At 38.5% G+C, this 19904-nt stretch overlaps 1 protein-coding gene across 5 annotated transcripts in view; it reads right to left on the reverse strand.

The window, feature by feature from the left end:
- The window catches only part of Prrg1 (proline rich and Gla domain 1), a 123100-nt gene that overhangs the window by 49616 nt on the left and 53580 nt on the right, over positions 1 to 19904 (reverse strand). For all 5 annotated transcript variants that reach the window (XM_060374522.1, XM_060374520.1, XM_060374521.1 and 2 more), the window contains one exon: positions 7292 to 7342. In XM_060374522.1, coding sequence (XP_060230505.1) covers positions 7292 to 7301 — 10 coding nt within the window. In that variant the 5' untranslated portion in view covers positions 7302 to 7342. The remainder of the gene's footprint in view (positions 1 to 7291; positions 7343 to 19904) is intronic.

The following is a 19904-nucleotide window of genomic DNA, read 5'->3' on the forward strand; positions in this document are numbered from 1 at the left end:
GGACGGGAAAGGGAGGGGACTACAGCTGGGATACAAAGTGAGTAAACTGTAATTTAACAAAAAAGAAATTGATTAAAAAATAAAAATATATTAATTAAAATATTCCTCTCTAAAAGGTATCGGACGGGTCTGATGCTCTTTGGGTGGATGACACCTAAATGAACATCGGTACAAAGTTCCAATTTATTTCTAATATCAGAGATCAGACCTCTACTCTTGCCTGATGCGTCTAAAACAAAAAGGGGGAACTGTAGAGAGCTGCAAAATGCTGCGCCTTAAAGATGGAGCTGGTTTCTGCCTTCCACCTTCCCGATGGTGAGTGCTCTCTGTCACAAACAACTCCACATTTGGCTAAGGCTGAGGATCTGGCTTACTTCCATGTATGTGGACCTATCTGCATTGCCCCCGTGGCACGCTGGGATTGGCTACCCAGAGGCTATTTAAGCTGTGGGCTGGCTTTCCCCAGGGTCAGATGATTGTTCAAGGTTCCTGAATAAACTGCATTGAAAGAAAAAAAAAACACTACAACAACAAACAAACAAACAAAAAAAAAAACAAAAACCCATAAATGAATAAATAAAAAAAAATTCCTCTCTGTATAGAAAATAAAGAAATGAAAACAAAACCAAAAATGGACAGAGGATCATGATCTTTACCTCTGACTTTTCTGCTACTAATTAGCTCTAGGAAATTAGAACTGCCACGTTTAGTTGTATGCCTATTGCTAAGCCCACCAAATTCCATCCATTAATACCAAACATATGATCACAGAGATACCCCGGTTAATCTCAGTGTGTCACAAATCAAAACGAATAGATACAAAAATCAGAGAGAGATTCATGGCAGACATGAGTTAAGAGTGGTGGTGAGGAGGTGGGAGGTTAGAGTGGTCAGCATGCATTGTGCACATGTGCAAAATTAACTAAAATCAAATTTAAGCAAAAAATAATTTGAAAACTCAACTTGTGCACCAAGTTGAGTTATAGAGATGAAGTTACATTCTTCATCTCCACATAAAAGGCTAAAAAGACTATGTAAGTGACAATAGCTCTTTTAAATGGGTTTTAAGAAGTAGCATGTCCATTAAACAGTCTTTTTTTTTTTTTTTCCTAGTGGAAAACTCTTGCCGGGAAGAAATAATGGTAGCTGCCAGCCTCAAGCAGATTTGTATTACTGTTATAAAATTAGGAAAGTAAGTGCTTACAATAAATAGTGACATCATCTAAACTGCAGCAACATGAATGTCACCATAATAAAGAGACTCTCAAATCTAACAGAGACAAAAATGAAATAATTACTTGCCTTTAAATAAATTCCCTTACTTGGACTATGCAAACCAGGGGCCACCCAAATAGAATTAGGGCATATGTTATGAGACTGTCACTTTACAAAGCTTGTCAAGTTGAAGATTCATATATATTTGTTTTTGAAATGTTTAAAACTATTGAGCTTTCTGTCAAAGTTGAAGTTCAGAATTGCAAAGAATTGAGATGTGTTGTGTCTACTGTAAGCCACCTTTCCTCATACTGTTATTCTGCATAACTCCTGGCTTAAGGCATGTGCTTGTTTTTATTTTATTTATTTTTTTATTTTTTATTTTTTTACTCTAACGTCCTTAGCCATCAGAGAGATGCAAATCAAAACGACCCAGAGATTTCACCTTACACCCATCAGAATGGCTAAGATAAAAAACTCAAGTGACAACACATGCTGGAGAGGTTGTGGAGAAAGGGGAACCCTCCTCTGTTGCTCGTGGGAATATAAACTTGTACAACCACTTTGGAAGTGAACTGTCTTAACATCTGCTATGATCTTTACCAAACTGTGCTGCTGGTCTTTGAATTACTGCAGGCACAGATCATTGCTGATTACAGAAGTTTAAAATTTATTTGTTTATTATAATTTATTCACTTTTTTTCTGGCTGGAGCCCCCTTCCTCATCTCCTTCCAGTCCCACCCACCCTCCCTCTTCCCCCTCTACTTCTCCAGCCCACTAATAGGGGAGGTCCTCCTCTCCTTCCATCTGACACTATTCTATCAGATCTCATCAGGGCTGGCTGCATCATCTTCCTCTGTGGCCTTGTAAGGCTGCACCCTCCCCCAGTGGGAGATGATCAAAGAGCCAACCACTTAGTCCATGTCAGAGACAGCCCTTACCCCCGCTTACTAGGGAACCCACATGGAGACTGAGGAGCCTATGGGCTTCCTCTCATCAGGGGCTTTAGGTCCTCTCCATGATGGTCCTTGGTTGGAGCATTGGTCTCTGCAGGGTCCCCTGGGCCCAGGAATTTTGGCTCTGATGGTCTCCTTGTGCAGCTCCTGTCCTCTTCAGGTATTTCTATCTCCCTCTTCTTCCATGAGGTTTCCTGCACTCTGCCCAAATTTTGGCTGTAAGTTTCAGTATTTCCTTTGATATACTGATGGGTAGAGTCTTTCAGAGGCCCCCCTGTGGAAGGCTCCTGTCCTGTTCTTTGTCTTCTACTTTTGATGTCTGTCTATCTTGTTTACCCTTCTGAATGAGGTTTTAACATCTTCCCTAGGGTCCTCCTTGTTATTTATCTTCTTTAGGACTATAGATCTTAGTATGTTTATCCTATATTATATTGCTAATATCCACTTTTAAGTGAGTGTATACCATCTGTGTCTTTCTGCTTCTGTAGTTGTGGTACTTAACTATCTGAAATACATGTGTCCTTTAGATGTCAACAAAAATGTTAGCAGACAGCGAGCCATTTCACTTGAACTACCTGTCTATTTCCCCATGATATTAGAACATCACTACAGATCTCAAAAAAGTAATAATTACTGCACACTTTTCTCAGCCACAGAGGGCTCTTGTCATGTAGTCAACTTCATACATTTTAATAATTACGACATTCAGAGCATAGTTTATTAGAAGAAATGAAAACTTATAATGATATAAGACCTAGTTCTGCATTTTGGTTTTCTAATATAAAAAAACTATTCATAGGCTATTCACTATTGATGATATTTTCTAAATAATTTTCAGTTTACATATAAATATAAATGGAAATAATTATCCTTATATTATAGTAAAGTTTTTTCATAAAACTCAAAAGTAAGATAAATGCAGCCAATCCTGATGAGACCTGATAGGCTAGGGTCAGATGAAAGGGGGGTATTTCCCTTATCAGTGGACCAGGGGAGGGGCAGGGGAAGAGAAGAAGGAGGGAGGAGGCTACAGCTGAGATACAAAGTGAATAACTTGTAATAAATAAAAATATTTTAAAAAGGAAAAAAGTAAGCTAAATGTCAGAGGAAACATCTATGAGTTACAAATACTGCAAATACTTAACAATATAAAAATAACTTACATATTCTTGAGTACTGAAATATTGAGACTTGACTAAATACTTCACAAAGAGTAAAAGTGATTTCAATACTTTACACAGTAAGCACTGATTATAGTCAAATAAGAAACTAAATCTAACATATTTTCTTTACCTGACCTCATATTTAACTGTGATGAGGTCTCATGAATTATAGGGTAGCTTAAGACTTGCTATATATTCAAGATTGATCCTAAATACCTGTCTCATAGCTTTCATCTCCCAAATGCTAGGAGTTCCAATGATGGGGAATAAATCCAGGGGTTCATACATGCTAGATAAGGACTCTATCAACTGAGTTAAACAGTCCTTGCTACACATTACAAAAGATTTAAACTTTATGATCTTTCATGTCCCATGAATAAAAGAAAAGTTTCATATATTTATAAAGTATTGATTTGTTCTTATTAAAGAATAGTGAAATAAATTAACTTCAATTTTAATTTCTCATGCAAGGCAGGTACCATCTTTGCAATTGTGTCCTGTTGTATAATATATTGAGTTATATTTTGTAGGAATGTTTATAAAATGCTGTAAACTTCATTACACAGCAGCAAAAGAAGAAAATAATTAGCACACACAATAATATTCTGTTTTTTGTCCCACTAAAACTATCAGCAATATAATCAAATCAATATAATCAAAGCAAACTTAAGTAAAATTTCAAGAATAAAGGATGGTATCTGTTTGACATTTACAAGAATGCTTTCAAGGTTGGTCATCACCAGCAGTCAATAAAAAGCTTGAGGTACAGAGCAAAACAGAGAATTCTCAATAGAGGAACATCAAATGGCAGAGAAACTCTTAAATGTTCAGCATCCTTAGTCATCAGGGAAATGCAAATCAAAATGACCCTAAGATTTCACCTTACACCCATCAGAATGGCTAAGATGAATAACTCAAGTGACAACACATGCTGGAGAGGATATGGAGAAAGGGGAACCCTCCGCCACTTCTGGTGGGAATGTAAACTTATATAACCACTTTGGAAATCACTCGGGCACTATCTCAGACAATTATGAATAGCTCTTTCTAAGATCCAGCTATACCACTCTTAGGCATATATCCAAAAGATGCTCAAGTATACAACAAGTACATCTGCTCAACCATGTTTGTAGTAGCTTTATGTGTAATAGCCAGAAGCTGGAAAGAGCCCAGGTCTCTCAGTTGAGGAATGGATACAGAAATTGTGGTACACCTATACAATGGAATATTACTCAGTGATAAAAACCAAGGAAATCATGAAATTTGCAGGTCAATGGTGGGAACTAGAAAAGATCATCCTAAGTGAGGTATCCCAGAAGCAGAAAGATACACAGGGTATATACTCACTCATAAGTGGCTATTAGAATATAATATAAGATAAACATACTAAAATCTGTACACCTAAGGAAGCTAATCAAGAAGGAGGACTCTGCTAAGGTGCTCAACCCCATTCAGAAAGGCAAAGAGGATGGACATCGAAGGAGGGAGAAAACAGGGAGCAGGACAGGAGCCTACCACAGAAGGCCTCTGAAAGGCTTTACCCTGCAGGGTATCGAGATAGATACTGAGAATCATAGCCAAACTTTGGGCAGAGTTCAGGGAATCTTATGAAAGATGGGGGACAGAGTAAGACCTGGAGAGGACAGGAGCTTCACAAGGACAGCAACAGATCGAAAGAGTCTGAGCACAGTGGTCTTTTCTGAAACTGACACTCTAGCCAAGGACCACTCGTGGAGATGGCCTGGAACCCCTGAACAGAGGTAGCCTATGGCAGTTCAGTGTTCAAGTGGCTTCCATTGTAATGGGGACAGGGACTGTCTCTGACACAAACTGATTAGCCTGCTCTTTCCTCACCTTTCCCTGAAGGGAGGTGGGGGGAGCAGCCTTACCAGGCCACAGAAGAAGACAATGCAGCCACTCCTGATGAGACCTGATAGATTAGGATCAGAGGGAAGGGGAAGAGGACCTCCCTTTTCAGTGGACTGAGAGAGGGACATGGGTGCGGAAGAGGGAGAGTGGGATTGGGAGGGGAGGAGGGAGACAGGTCCAGGGGGGATACAAAGTGAAAAAACTGTAATTAGTAAAAATAAAAAGAAAAAGAAAAAAGATCAACACAATGTTCCTGTGTTTATAAAGTCAACATTATGTGAATTGCTTCCCTTTTTACAATCTCAAGTTTAGAAATATGTCCATCTTTGCAGATTACATTACTAAGTTCTGTTCTATTAATTGTTTGACCATTGAATCACTATTTGCTCCAACATCTTTTAAAGGAGGTCCCTAACAATCTCTTTGTTGGTATGATCAATCTGAAAATAAAAGAAGAAACAAAAAGGAATAGGTTCCTTGACTTAGTGCAGTTCTTTTCAATATGGTGACAATGGATGCCAACACCTAAGGCATCCAAATTGAATGTAGCTTTGCAGATTGAGCAAGGACCAAGCAATGAGATACTCTAAAAGCTTCCACTGACAGGTGACTTTAGAATACAGCAAGCATGGATTAATCCTCGAAATGGGTCTTATTATACGTAAAATTATTACTCATTTAAAATTATAAATGTTTGGAGATTTGGCATCTTTTGTAACTGTCTGAACAGAACCAGTATGTCTAAAACAAATCAGCTACCAAAGTAAGCACAGGAGCAACAAGGTACAGAAAGAATTCCTATGAGTGATCTGTGATATGGATGTTGCCTGTAAAGATACATACGATGGTGGGGCAAGCAATTTAACACAAAAGTCTCAGTGAGTTTCAGAGCCCCACTCTGTTGCTTGCAAAAAGCGTCTGATCAAATAATTTCACTTTGACCATCAAAAGGACCAAAAAAGATATACTTATTCAATAAAGGTAGCAATATGCTGATGCCACTGCTCTATGTTAATTAGACTATAGCTCTAAACACTCACCTATATCATCCTCACATTATGCTAACCACATTCTCCTGAAGGACGCATTAATTCTTCCTCAAAGATGAAAAGAAAAATCCCATTTAGAAAAGCTTTGAGAATAAACTGAAGTAATGTCCATGGAATTTAAATTCAGGCCTTTAAACTCTGGATCCGCATGTTTCTTAACATTGTACACCACAGCATATTTCCTTAATGCCCTTTACAGCATGTCCCTTTTATGATTTATATGGATTAGAATTATTTATAAAGTCACTGTGATGGCTGGTCCAGAATAGTCATTGTCCAATAGCCTTATGAAAAAACAAAATAAGTACAAAGAATTCATGTAATGGTTCTTAGTGTTGACTTTGACTTTCCCACTTTAAAAGAAATCAAAAACACCGGCTACATAATAGGACCTTTTAAATTTATATAACTATACTTTCTATTTAATTTTTTAAAGATTTAGCAATTTATTTTTACGTATGTGAACACATGGGTTCCTGAATGAGTTTGTGTGTACAATATGTACACACATGTTTACAGAGGCCATACGGGGTTGAAATACCTGAAACTGGAGTTAAAAGTCAATTGTGAGATGCTTGATATAGGTACAGGGAACCCAAACCAGGTCCTCTGGAAGAGCAATAAGTGCCCTTAATTACTGAGCCAGCCCACTTGTTACAATTAATAAAACGTTGATACTATCAAGGCATGTGGCTAAATTTGTTAAGAGTTGAAAAGAAAGTGGAATTTGGGAAGATTTATGTAATATCAAATTTGAACTATTACATATACACCACCACCACTACTACCATCAACACCAACACCATCACCAACAAAGCCAAGAATCACAATAGGTAAAAGAACCAGTGAGTAACACATAGTATGTTTTTCTTTCTACACAATGTTGGATCACACTAAATATTCCATCACACACACCAAAAACAAAAAAACAAAAACCCACAATTTAAGCATCTACAAACATCTAGTCACAATTTCCCAGTTACACTAGATCACTATTAAGAGAATCTAAATTATTTTAAAAGGGAAGGAGAAACTTACCCCTCCCCATTTTTTTCTTGTGGCTTCTGGCAGGTCCTGGATGACAATTCTCTGAACAAAACAAAACACATACACAGTCAGATTTACAGAGGCTGAGTCAGTACATTCGATAAGCTCCATTACAGCTGATATATAGTCAGTGTGAGCATTTCTTTTCATTGCATTCTAATCTTGATCCCTGACAAAACTGTTTTCTCGATCACAGCTACCTACCCTCAGAGGACAGAAACAGTATTCTGGAAAGCTTGGGCTGTCTATATCAACTTACTATGATATTCTTTATCTGCTAATATTTTTGGGCTTACCAAATAAAATTCATTAAATTGGCCACGTGCTTATCTTTTAGGAGGATAGCCATATCAACAAAAAATGACAGGCAAAAATGCCAAAGGCTCAATGTAAATACAAAGGTTAGCATGTTATTAGCCTTCTTGTCTCTTCCTTCCTTTCATCACAGTGACAAATACAATATCGTTTCCAGAGTAACATTTTCCTGAATGGTGTCAACAGCATTGCTCTTAATCAAATTGTGCTTGAGGCAAAGCAGCCACAGTTATTTCCAGTAAACATCATGAATCAAGGACGATGGATTCCTGACAACAAAAATGCAAGAGAAATAAAGAAAACACACAAATTGCAATGGCAATGGAAAAAAGGTATACATAGCAGAACAGAAACTCTGTCTAAAAGATGAAAAAAACAAACATACAACAAATGCAGAAGTCAATGTGTATTATTAATTCTTTGGTTTCTATATAAATCATGAAGGTACTATTTACCAGTCACTTGTCAAACCCTCAATGTATAACTAAGTAGCTGGACTCAGGTGTGTATGTGTGAACTGATATGTAAAGATATGATCTTTTTTAAATTTTTTATTAATTACACTTTATTCACTTTGTATCACCCCTGTGGTTCCCTCCCTCCTCCCATCCCAATACCTCCCTTCCTCCACCTTCTGCATGCATGCCCCTACCCAAGTCCACTGATAGGAGAGGTCTTCTTTTCCTTCCTTCTGATCCTAGTCAATTTGGTCTCATCAAGAGTGGCTGCAGTGTCTTCTTCTGTGGCCTGGTAAGGCTGCTCCCCCCTCAGGGGGAGGAAATTAAAGAGCAGGCCAATCAGTTCATACCAGAGACAGTCCCTGTTCTTATTACAATGGAACCCACTTGGATACTGAACTGCCATGGGCTACATCTGTGCAGGGGTCTTAGGTTATCTCCATGCATAGTCTTTGGTTGGAATATCAGTCTAAGGAAAGACTCCTCAGCTCAGAATTTATGGTTCTGTTGCTCTCCTTGTGGAGTTCCTGTCCTCTCCAGATCTTACTATTTCCCACTTCTTTCCTAAGATTCCCTGCACTCTGCCCAAAGGTTGCCCATAAGTCTCAGCATCTGCATTGATAGTCTGCAGGGCAGAGATTTTCAGAGGTCCTCTGTGTCAGGCTCCTGATTTGTTCCCTCTTTTCTCCTTCTTCTGATGTCCATCCTCTTTGCCTTTCTGGATAGGAATTGAGCATTTTAGCCAGAGTCCTCCCTCTTGATTAGTTTCTTTAGATGTACAGATTTTAGTAGGTTTATCCTGTATTATATGTCTATATGAGTGAGTATATACCCTGTGCATCATTCTGCTTCTGGGATAGTTCACTCAGGAAGATCTTTTCCAGATCCCACCATTTACCTGCAAATTTCATGATTTCCTTGTCTGTCATTGCTGAGTAATATTCCATTGTGTAGATATACCACAATTTCCATTCCTCCACTGAGGGGCATCTGGGCTGTTTCCAGCTTCTGGCTATTACAAATAAGGCTGCTACAAACATGGTTGAGCAAATGTCCTTATTGAGAATATTTTGAGTATATGCCTAGGAGAGGTATAGTTGGATACTGAGGAAGCGTTATTCCTAGTTTGTCTAAGAAAGTGCCAAATTGCTTTCCAGAGTGGTTGTATAAGTTTACATTCCCACCAGCAGTGGAGGAGGGTTCCCCTTTGTCCACAACCTCTCCAGCATGTGTTCTCTCTTGAGTTTTTGATCTTAGCCATTCTGATGGGTGTAAGGTGAAATCTTAGGGTCGTTTTGATTTGCATTTCCCTGATGGCTAATGAGGTTGAGCATTTCTTTAAGTGTTTCTCTGCCATTCTATATTCCTCTATTGAGAATTCTGTTTAGCTCTGTACACCATTTTTAATTGGATTACTTGATTTTTTGCTGTTTAACTTCTATATAGTTCTTTATATATACTGGGTATTAGTCCTCTGTCAGATATAGGGTTGGTGAAGATCCTTTCCCAATCTGTAGGCTGTCCTTTTGTTCTGACGACAGTGTCCTTTACTTTACAGAAGCTTTTCAGTTTCATGAGGTCCCATTTATTGATTGTTGATCTTAGAGCCTGTGCTGTTGGTATTCTATTCAGGAAGTTGTCTCCTGTGCTAATGAGTTCAAGGCTCTTCCCCACTTTTCTTCCAAGCAGTTTAGTGTGTCTGGTTTTATGTTGAGGTCTTTGATGCACTTGGACTTAGTTTTGTGCAAGGTGATAAGTATGGATCTATTTTCATTTTTCTACATGTAGACATCCAGTTAGACCAGCACCATTTGTTGAAGATGCTGTCTTTTTTCCATTGAATGGTTTTGGCATCTTTGTAAAAAATCCTGTGTCCATAAGTATGTGGATTTATGTCAGGGTCTTCTATTTGATTCCACTGATCCTCCAGTTTGTTTCTATGCCAGTATCATGCAGTTTTTAGTATTGTTGCTCTATAATACAGTTTGAGATCAGGGATGGAGATACCTCCTGAAGATCTTTTACTGTAGAGAATTGTTTTAGAAATTCTGGGTTTCTTGTTGTTCCATATGAAGGTGAGAATTTTTCTTTCAAGGTCTGTAAAGAATTGTGTTGGTAATTTGATGGGAATTGCATTGAATGTGTAGATTGCTTTTGGTAAAATGGCCAGTTTTACTATATTAATTCTGCCAAGCCATGAGCATGGGAGATCTTTCCATCTTCTGATATCTTCTTCTAATTCTTTCTTCAGAGACTTGAAATTTTTTTCTTACAAGTCTTTGATTTGCTTGGTTAGGTTCACACCAAGGTACTTTATGTACTTTGTGGCTATTGTGAAAGGTGTTGTTTCCCTAATTTCTTTCTCGGCCCTTTTGTCTTTTGTATACAGGAGGGCTACTGATTTTTTTGAGTTAATTTTGTATCCAGCCACTTTGCTGAAGGTGTTAATCAGCTGTACGTGTTCCCTGGTAGAATTTTTGGGGTCACTCAGATATACTATCATATCATCTGCAAATAGTGAAAATTTGTATTCTTCCTTTCCAATTTGTATCCCCTTGATCTCCTTCAATTGTCTTATTGTTCTAGCAAGGACTTCAAGAACAATGTTGAAGAGATATGGAGAGAGTGGAGATCCTTGTCTTTTCCCTGATTTCAGTGGGATTGATTTAAGTTTCTCTCCATTGAGTTTGATATTGGCTATAGGCTTGCTGTATATTGCCTTTACTATGTTCAGGTATGTGCCTTGTATCCCTGATCTCTCCAAGACGTTAAACATGAATGGATGTTGGATTTTGTCAAATGCCTTTTCAGGATCTAAGGAGATGATCATGTGGTTTTTCTCCTTTAGTTTGTTTATGTGGTGGATCACATTGATGGATTTCCGTATATTGAACCACCCCTGCATGCCTGGGATGAAGCCTATTTGGTTGTAGTGGATGATATCTTTGATGTGTTCTTGGATTCGGTTTGCAAGTATTTTGGTGAGGATTTTTGCATTGATGTTCATGAGGGAGATTAGCTTGAAATTCTCTTTCTTTGTTGAGTCTTTATGAGGTTTAGGTACTAAGGTGACTGTGGCCTCATAGAATGAGTTTGGTAATGTTGCTTCTGTTTCTATTTTGTAGAATAGTTTGAAGAGTATTGGTGTTAGCTCTTCTTTGAAGGTCTGATAGAATTCTGTGCTGAAACCATCTGGCCCTGGGATTTTTTTACTTGGTAGACTTTTGATGACAGCTTCTGTTTCCTTAGGGGATATAGGACTATTTAACTGGTTTACCTGGTCTTGATTCAGCTTTGGCATGTAGAATTGGTCAATAAAATTGTCCATTTCATTTAGATTTTCAAATTTTGTGGCATGTAGACTTTGGAAGTAAGACCTAACTATTGTTTGGATTTCTTCAGTGTCAGTGGTTATGTCCCCCTTTTTGTTTTGGATTTTGTTGATTTGGATAGTTTCTCTCTGCCTTTTAGTTAGTTTGGCTAAGGGTTTTTCTATCTTGTTGATTTTTTCAAAGAACCAGCTCTTGGTTTCATTGATTCTTTGAATTGTTTTATTTGTTTCTAATTTATTGATTTCAGCCCTGAGTTTGATTATTTCCAGTCTTCTATTCCTCTTTGGTGTGTCTGCTTTTTTTTTCTAAGGCTTTTAAGTGAGCCATTAATTTGCTTGCATGAGATGTTTCGAATTTCTTCTTGAAGGCACTTAGTGTTATGAACTTTCCTCTTAGCACTGTTTTCATTGTGTCCCATAAGTTTGGGTATGTTGTGCCTTCATTTTCATTGAAATCTAGGAAGTCTTTAATTTCTTTATTTCTTCTCTAATGCAGCTGTCATTTAGTAACAAGTTGTTCAGTTTCCATATGTGTGTAGGCCTTTTGCTATTTTGTCATTGAGGTCCAGCTTTATTCCATGCTAATAAGATAGGATACAAGGGATTATTTCAATCTTCTTTTATCTGTTGAGTCTTGCTTTGTGACCAACTATATGGTCTATTTTGGAGAAGGTTCCATGAGGTGCTGAGAAGGTGGTAAATTCTTTTGTGCTTGGGTGAAAGGTTCTGTAAATGTCCGTGAGGTCCATTTGATTCATGACCTCTATCAGAGTTATTGTTTCTTTGTTTAATTTCTGTTTTGTTGACCGGTCCATTGTTGAGAGTGGGGTGTTGAAGTCTCCCACTATTAGTGTGTGTGGGGGTCTATGTGTGGTTTAAGTTTTATTAAAGTTTCTTTTACAAATGTCAGTGCCCTTGCATTTGGGCTATAGATGTTCAGGATTGTGATATCTTCCTTGTGGATTTTTTCCTTGATGAGTATGAAGTGTCCTTCTCTATCTCTTTTGATTAATTTTGGTTGAAAGTCTATTTTATTAGACATTAGAATGGCTACTCCTGCTTGCTTCTCCTGTCCATTTGCTTGGAAAACTGTCTTGCAGCCCTTTACTCTCAGGTAATGTCCATCTTTGTGATTTAGGTGTGTTTCTTGTATGGAACAGATTGTTGGGTCTTGTTTACGCATCCATTCTGTTAGATTGTGTATTTTTATTGGAGAATTAAGTCCATTGATGTTGAGGGAGATTAATGACCAGTGGCTGTTAGATCCTTTGATATTGATGTTGGCTATGGTAGTGTGTTTGGCTACTTTTGGTTTTTCTGTAGTGAGGTTATTTATTTCCTGTGTTTTCTTGAAAGTAGTTAGTTTTCTTGGGTTGTATTTTTCCTTCTAGTATCTTCTGTAATGCTGGATTTATGTGTAGGTATTGTTAAAATTTGTTTTTGTCATTGAATATCTTGTTTTCTCCGTCCATGAGGACTGAGAGTTTTGCTGGATACAGTAGCCTAGGCTGACATCTGTGTTTTCTTAAGGTCTGCATGATATCCCTACAGGCTCTTCTGGCTTTCATAGTTTCTGTTGAGAAGTCAGGTGTGATTCTAATGGTTTTGAAATTATATGATACTTGGCTTTTTTCCCTTGCAGCATTTAGTATTTTTTTTCTCTGTTCTGTATACTTACTGTTTTGATTATTATGTGATGGGAGGATTTTCTTTTTTGGTCTAATTTATTATGTGTTCTCTAGGTCTCTTGTATTATTCTTATAGGCCTCCCCTTTAAGTTGGGGAAATTTTCTTCAATGATTTTGTTGAAAATATTTTCTGGGCCTTGGAGGAGGGAATCTTCTTTTTCCTCTATTCATATTATTCTTAGGTTTTGTCTTTTTATGTTGTCTTGGATTTCTTGGATGGTTTGTGTCAGGAATTTTTTAGATTCATTATTTTCTTTGACAGATACATTGATTTATTCCATTGTATCTTCCACACCTGAGATTCTTTCTTCCGTCTCTTGTAGTCTGCTGCTTATGCTTACCTCTGTAGTACCCGTTTTCTTTCCTAGGTTCTCCCTCTCCATGATTTCCTCCATTTGTGTTTTCTTTAATTCTTCTAATTCTATCTTCAGATCTTGAACCGTTTTGTTGATTTCCTTCACCTGTCTGACTGTACTTTCCTGTTTTTCCTTCAGTTCCTTCAGCTGTTTATTTGAACATTCCTCTGTTTCTTTTCTTTCTTTCAGTGATTTAATCATTTCCTTTCTGAACACCACAAGCTGTTTGGCTGCATCTTCCTGTATTTCTTTATGGATGACCCTAATTTGTTTTATTATATCTTCCCCTAAATCTTTACGCATTTTATTTGCTTCCTCCATTAACCTCTTCATATGCATAGATGTAAGGTCATCTTCTTGAATTTCACTCATGTTAGGGTGTCCAGGGCTACTTGCCCCCGGATAACTGGGTTCTGAGGATGCCATATTGGTTTGCCTTTTGTTGGTTGTGATTTTTCACTGGCCTCTACCCATCTCTCTGTCTCAGGTGTTGTCTGTTAATTTCTGGTGCCTGCTGAGTCCTGGGGCAGGGAGAGTCCACTTGGTAGGGTTCTGAAGTTCTCCTCTGCTTTTTGGGTATGGTCAACTGAATGGTGGTGCTTCTCAGGAATTGTCACAGTTCACTTCAGGTCTATGGAACTGTGTGGTAACTGTGGTGTTCAGCAAGGCTCTCCTCTCATCAGGAGAGGTCCTGGTGATGGCTGCCCTGCTGATGGATTACTTGCTCTGAATTTAGTGAGCAGCAGCTGTTGCTCTTAAGGTGTAATTGTTGGGTGCAGCCCTCTTGAAGAACCAGGGATTCTCACAGTTTTGTCAGTTTAGCTAGGGATAACTGGTTGATCCTTGGGGCAGTATTTGAGGGCTGCTGTAATGGTTCTCTGGCTTTTGTAGGTCTGAGGATACAGCTGTGTGCCCCAGTGCCCTAGGGGTACTCAATAATGGCGGGTGAGCACAGTGCTCATGCCTGAAGTAGAAGGCTAGAACCTGGAGTCAGCGTGAATCCAGAAACTCTTTTGGAGCTGGGTGTCCTGAGCATTGGACCTGATGATCCCCTGCCCTGCTGTGGGGTTTCTTCCTGGCAGGGACACCCAGTCTTTGCTTTGGAGACAGCTGTTCTGTCTGTGATGGTGAGTAGAATCCACAGGCACTGACTTATGTGGCTCTGCCTTTCTGCGTTTCTGGGGATTGGGTGCCTGGGCATCTGCCGAAACTGGGTAAATTTTTCCTGAGACCTTTTCAGGGTGGTGGTATGGCTGAGTGCTCTGAGGTCAGACCAGACATTCCCCTCCCTGTGGGTTTGCACCCGACAGAGAAACTCAGTCTCTGGTGCCCTGGAGTCCACAGTTCTATCTGGGGCAGAGAGTCACGCACAGGCAGGACTCTGTGCCAGCTCCTGGGTCCCCGGCTCTGGCTCTGGGACAGCTCCTGGGCACCTGTGGAATCCCGAGTCTTTTCCAGGGGATATCTGGATGACCTAAGGTAGGTCCCAATCGTTTCCTGCACAGTGGGGTTATCTCTTGACTTGAAATTGAAGTCTCTGATGTTGTGGTACCCACAGTTCAGTCTGGGACAGTGATCAGAGCACCCTGGCATGTGGCTCTGGGCTGGCGACCAAGCACCTGGTGGAACCAGGATCTCTTCCTCGGTTTAGCTGGGTGAGTTGAAGCTGATTGAATCTCCCACTGTGGGGTATCCTCTCACCTGGAAAACACAATCACTTGTGTTTTATGGCTGCGAGTTCTGATTGCTTGTCACTGTGCCGATCCTGCTGTGCTGCTGGTCAGAATGAGAGTCGTCCTGGCACCACCATCTTGCTGAATCCACAAGATATGATCTTAAGTCCATCAATAAACTGATAAGTCCATTAAGAAACTTACTTGAAGTTCAAAAGTTTCAAGAAATACATACCAGACTAAAACTTGATAACTACTTATATATCACTAGATAAACCATTTTCTATTTCAAAATTTTCACAAAAAAAAGAGGAATGTCTTACATGGACATTGGGTTTCTCAAATTATATAGAAACTTATTTTACGTATTACGTAATTTATATTTATACATTATGCGTTTTATATATATTTATATATTATATATGTATTTATGTATACTCTGTGTGCCCTGTAGGGTAATAAATGTGTATCATTCAAAAGCAAGGCTCTCTGATAAAATAAATGTCTGAAATGTTGACATAAGCCTATACAAGTTTTCTTGTCAGCAAACTTTTCAGATACTTAAAAATGATAATGATGGACTGGACAGATGGCTCAATTTTAAGAGCACTTGTTGCTCTTACAGAGGTCCTGGATTCGGTACTCAGAACCCACATGGTGATTTACAACCATCTTTAATTCTAGTTGGAGATCAGATTCCCTCTTCTAACTTCCACAGGCACATGTAACACATACACTAATGCACACAAAAGGAAATAATATTTAACCGAGTAATAGAAATAAAGCAAAAGGACATCAATTTATTTGGCATTTTATTATACGCAACATTTCTCAGGATTTAATTTTTTAGAGCCCTTTCTTATCATTTCATTTTCTTTTGAAATCAGTTGATCTCAAAATAATCTTATACAAGGAAGGTTCAGATCTTGAGAGCTCCTCACAGCAAAACCAAGCAAACAAAACAGAAGGAAATGAATGAATGAATGAATGGATGAATGATGAAAAGTTGGGAAGAATGGAGTTGGGAAAGTGGGAGGGGAACAAGAGAGGGTAATGAAGAATGAATATGATCAAAATGCATTATATACATATATGAAATTGTCATAATAAAATCCACTATCATATACTCAATATATGTCAATAAAATGGTAACAAACTTTTATGAGAAACACTAGTTAATGAATAGGTTATCCCTTCAAATTGAATTGGGGTACAGAATTATTCCACTCACTGGGATTTCTCCTTGAAGTCATCTGTATACACTGTCATCAGAAACTGAGAGTATGAAGTCCCAGTCACCTCCTGACCTTTCAAGTGAAATTATTCTGTGTAGGCTTTAGAAAAATACAGAACAGTAAAGGGTAATCCATCAATGTACAAATGATGACTTGAAAAAGGTGGCTCAACTTGGATTTTAAATGCTATCATTGGCAACTATGGGGAAAGTAGAAATAAGAGGGGAAGATAGCTTGAATGGGAAAAAAATTATATCAAAGATGAGAAAGAAATCTGGCAGGATATTTTTAATTAATTTTTTATTTTTTATATTAATTATAGTTTATTCACTTTGCATCCCAGCTGTAGACCCCTCTCTCATTCTATCCAATCTCACCCTCCCTCCCTCATATCCTCCTTGCCCCTCTCTAAGTCCACTGATAGGGGAGGTCCTCCTTCCCTTCTGACCCTAGCTTATCAGGTCTCATCAGGACTGGCTGTATTGTCCTCCTCTGTGGCCTGGCAAGGTTGCTCCCTCCTCAGGAGAAGGTGATCAAAGAGCCAGCCACTGAGTTCATGTCAGAGATAGTCCCTGCTCACCTTACTAGGGTACCCACTTGGATAGCGAACTGTCATGGGCTACATCCATGTAGGGGTTCTAGGTTATATCCATGAATGGTCCTTGTTTAGAGTATCAGTCTCAAAAAAGAACCCTCTGCCCAGATTTTTTGGTTCTGTTGTTCTCCTTGAGGAGCTCCTGTCCTCTCCAGGTCTTACTATCTCCCCCTTCTTTCCTAAGATTCCCTGCACTCTGCCCAAAGTTTGGTTATGAGTCTCAGCATCTGCTTTGATACCCTGCTGTGTAGAGTCTTTCAGAGGCTTTCTGTGGTAGGCTCCTGTCCTGCTTCCTGTTTTCTCCTTCTTCCAATGTCCATCCCATTTGCTTTCTGAGTGAGGATTGATCATCTTACCCAACGTCCTCCTTATTGCTCAGCTTCTTTAGATGTACAGATTTTAGTATGTTTATCCACATGCATGCACACGTTTCCCTGCCTGCACTTGTACACCCATGCCTATTGACTTTTCTCCCTTAGCTACAGCTGAAACAACAACACACATTCTCAAACCAGTGGACCTCTATCATCTTCCTGAAGAATACTCCAGACACCAGAGAAAGACACACTCAGTCTGAAGTACAGACTCCAGGAACAAAGAGTGAAGGTTATGGATAAGCAGATGGCCAGAGCCCCGTGTAAGAACACACCCAACAAAAAATCAGGATATCATGGCTTCACCAGCAACCCCCAAAATCAATGGATACTCCAATTCATCAGAAACACGGGAAAATGATTTTAAAGCTATGCTCATCCAGTTATTAGAGGCACATAAAGAGGAATCGAACAAATTTCTCAAAGAAATCAGCACATAAAAGGAGTCAAATAAATAGGAAATGAACAAAGACCTCAAAGAAGTACAGGCAAATACAGCCAAACAAATAGAGGCACAAGTAGAGGCATAATTAGTGGCATATAGAGACTGACAGGACTTTTTTATTTCTTTATTTTTAAATTCTTGCTTGTTCTTTATTGTGGAATTAATCTCTTTAGAAAGAATCAAGCCTATTTCCATTGTTAGTGGGAACCACAAAGGAAAAAAAGGACTATGAGACATGGGCCAGGATTTTCAAAGAGCAACTGCCTCTGCAGAGGTCAGCATCGTAGGGGTAAGAGAAATCATTTGGGATTGCCTTCTTCCTGGAGAAGATGAAAACAAGGAAGCAAAAGTCAATACCTATCATCAGCCACTTCATCTAAACTTCTAGAGGCAAACCTTTAAAAATCAGACTCTTATTTAAACAAAATGATTTCTTTAAAGATATAGGGTTTAAAGCTACTCTGTACATCATCCCAAGCCAAGCTGTCTACTTCAAGTTGTCTCTTGATGCTGCCTCTGCTGCCAACGTTTAACATGTTTCTTCAACTTTGATCTTTGCTTCTCTCTCTGGTCTCCTTTCATCTGAGGTGTGTGTGTGTTTGTGTTTTGTGTGAGGTACTTAAACTTTATACTTCTGTAAACATGAGTACTCCTCAATCTTGTTTATCAGTCATGTCCTTATCTTAAAATTAAATAGCATTTCTAGCATAACGCAACATACCCCAAACAACGACAAAGTACCTTTTGGCCAAATATTAGGAAATATAAATAGGGCTGGGTGTGGTGGCACACACTTTCAATCCCAGCAAATAAAGTCAGAGCTCTGTGACTGCAATGCCAACCTGGGCTACATAGAGCATTTTATTTTTCAACTAGCCATGGTAACATAGTGAGACCCTGTCTCAAAAACAAGTAAATTAAATTCAAAAGAAAATAAAAACAATCACTCTCCCACATATTTATCTAGATAAGCACTAAATAACCTCTACAGCAATAGTTCTGAACCTGTGGGTCACAACCCCTTTGGAAGTCACATATCAGATATCCTGCACATCAGATATTTACATTTCTATCTATAACAGTAAGAACATTATAGTTTTGAAGTAGTAAATAAAATAATTTTATGGCTGTGGTTCACAACAATATGAGAAACTATTAAAAGGTTGACACATTCACTGCTTTATAACTAGATCCTGCCTTCCTAAAAAGTAACATATCAACCAGAAGTGGTAGTGCATGCCTTTAATCCCAGCACTCAGGAGGCAGAGGCAGGTAGATCTCTGTGTGTTTGAGGATAACCTGGTCTACAAAGCCAGAAGATACATGTGAAATCCTATCCCTCTATAATATAGCCCTATCAAAACAGCCTCTAGTCACCCCTGAAATATGCTTTGAACAATTTTAACTCTATTTTATCTGTATTATCTAAAAAAAAAAAAAATCATTCTTCCCTCATTATCTCTTCAGGGAGTAATCTTTTTCTTTGAACTCATAGTCTGAAGTTTAAGCCTTATAATATACAGATACAAATACTTATTTTATAGTACCTATGAGACTATTTCTCAAAAGTAATTAATATTTCTACTGTACAGGTATGGAGTCTGTGCAGGGTAAGAATATTCCCACTGAAAGATCTAATAGCCTACACAAACAGATTTAGGGTATGTTCTCCTAACAAATATCTTCAGGATACATAACATGTGCCTTAGTCACTCTTAGTTTACATTAGCGCCTGCAAACTCTAGTATATTTATGTCATATTAATCAATTTTAAGGGTTGTTACAAAGATTTTATTTATTATTTTTTGGATTTTTGTATGGTTATGGGTGATTTGCCTCTATGTCTGTGTACCATATGTATCTCTGGTGCCCAAAGAGACCAGAAGAGGGCATTAAATCCTCTAGAACTCATACTTCATAAGGTTGGCACCCATCATATGGGTGCTCAGAACTGAACTTGGGTCTTCTGCAAGAACAGAAAGTACTTTTAACTGCTAAACCATCTGTGTGGTGTCCAATGTTAAGAACTTTTGCAAAATACACCTATCTACACTTAGTTAATGGTCTTTCAGTTAGTTTACACTTTTATTTCAGCCTTTATTCACATTAGACTTGTCATTTAAAGTTATATGAT

The sequence above is a fragment of the Meriones unguiculatus genome, chromosome X (assembly GCF_030254825.1).
Source record: "Meriones unguiculatus strain TT.TT164.6M chromosome X, Bangor_MerUng_6.1, whole genome shotgun sequence".
Lineage (NCBI taxonomy): Eukaryota > Metazoa > Chordata > Mammalia > Rodentia > Muridae > Meriones > Meriones unguiculatus.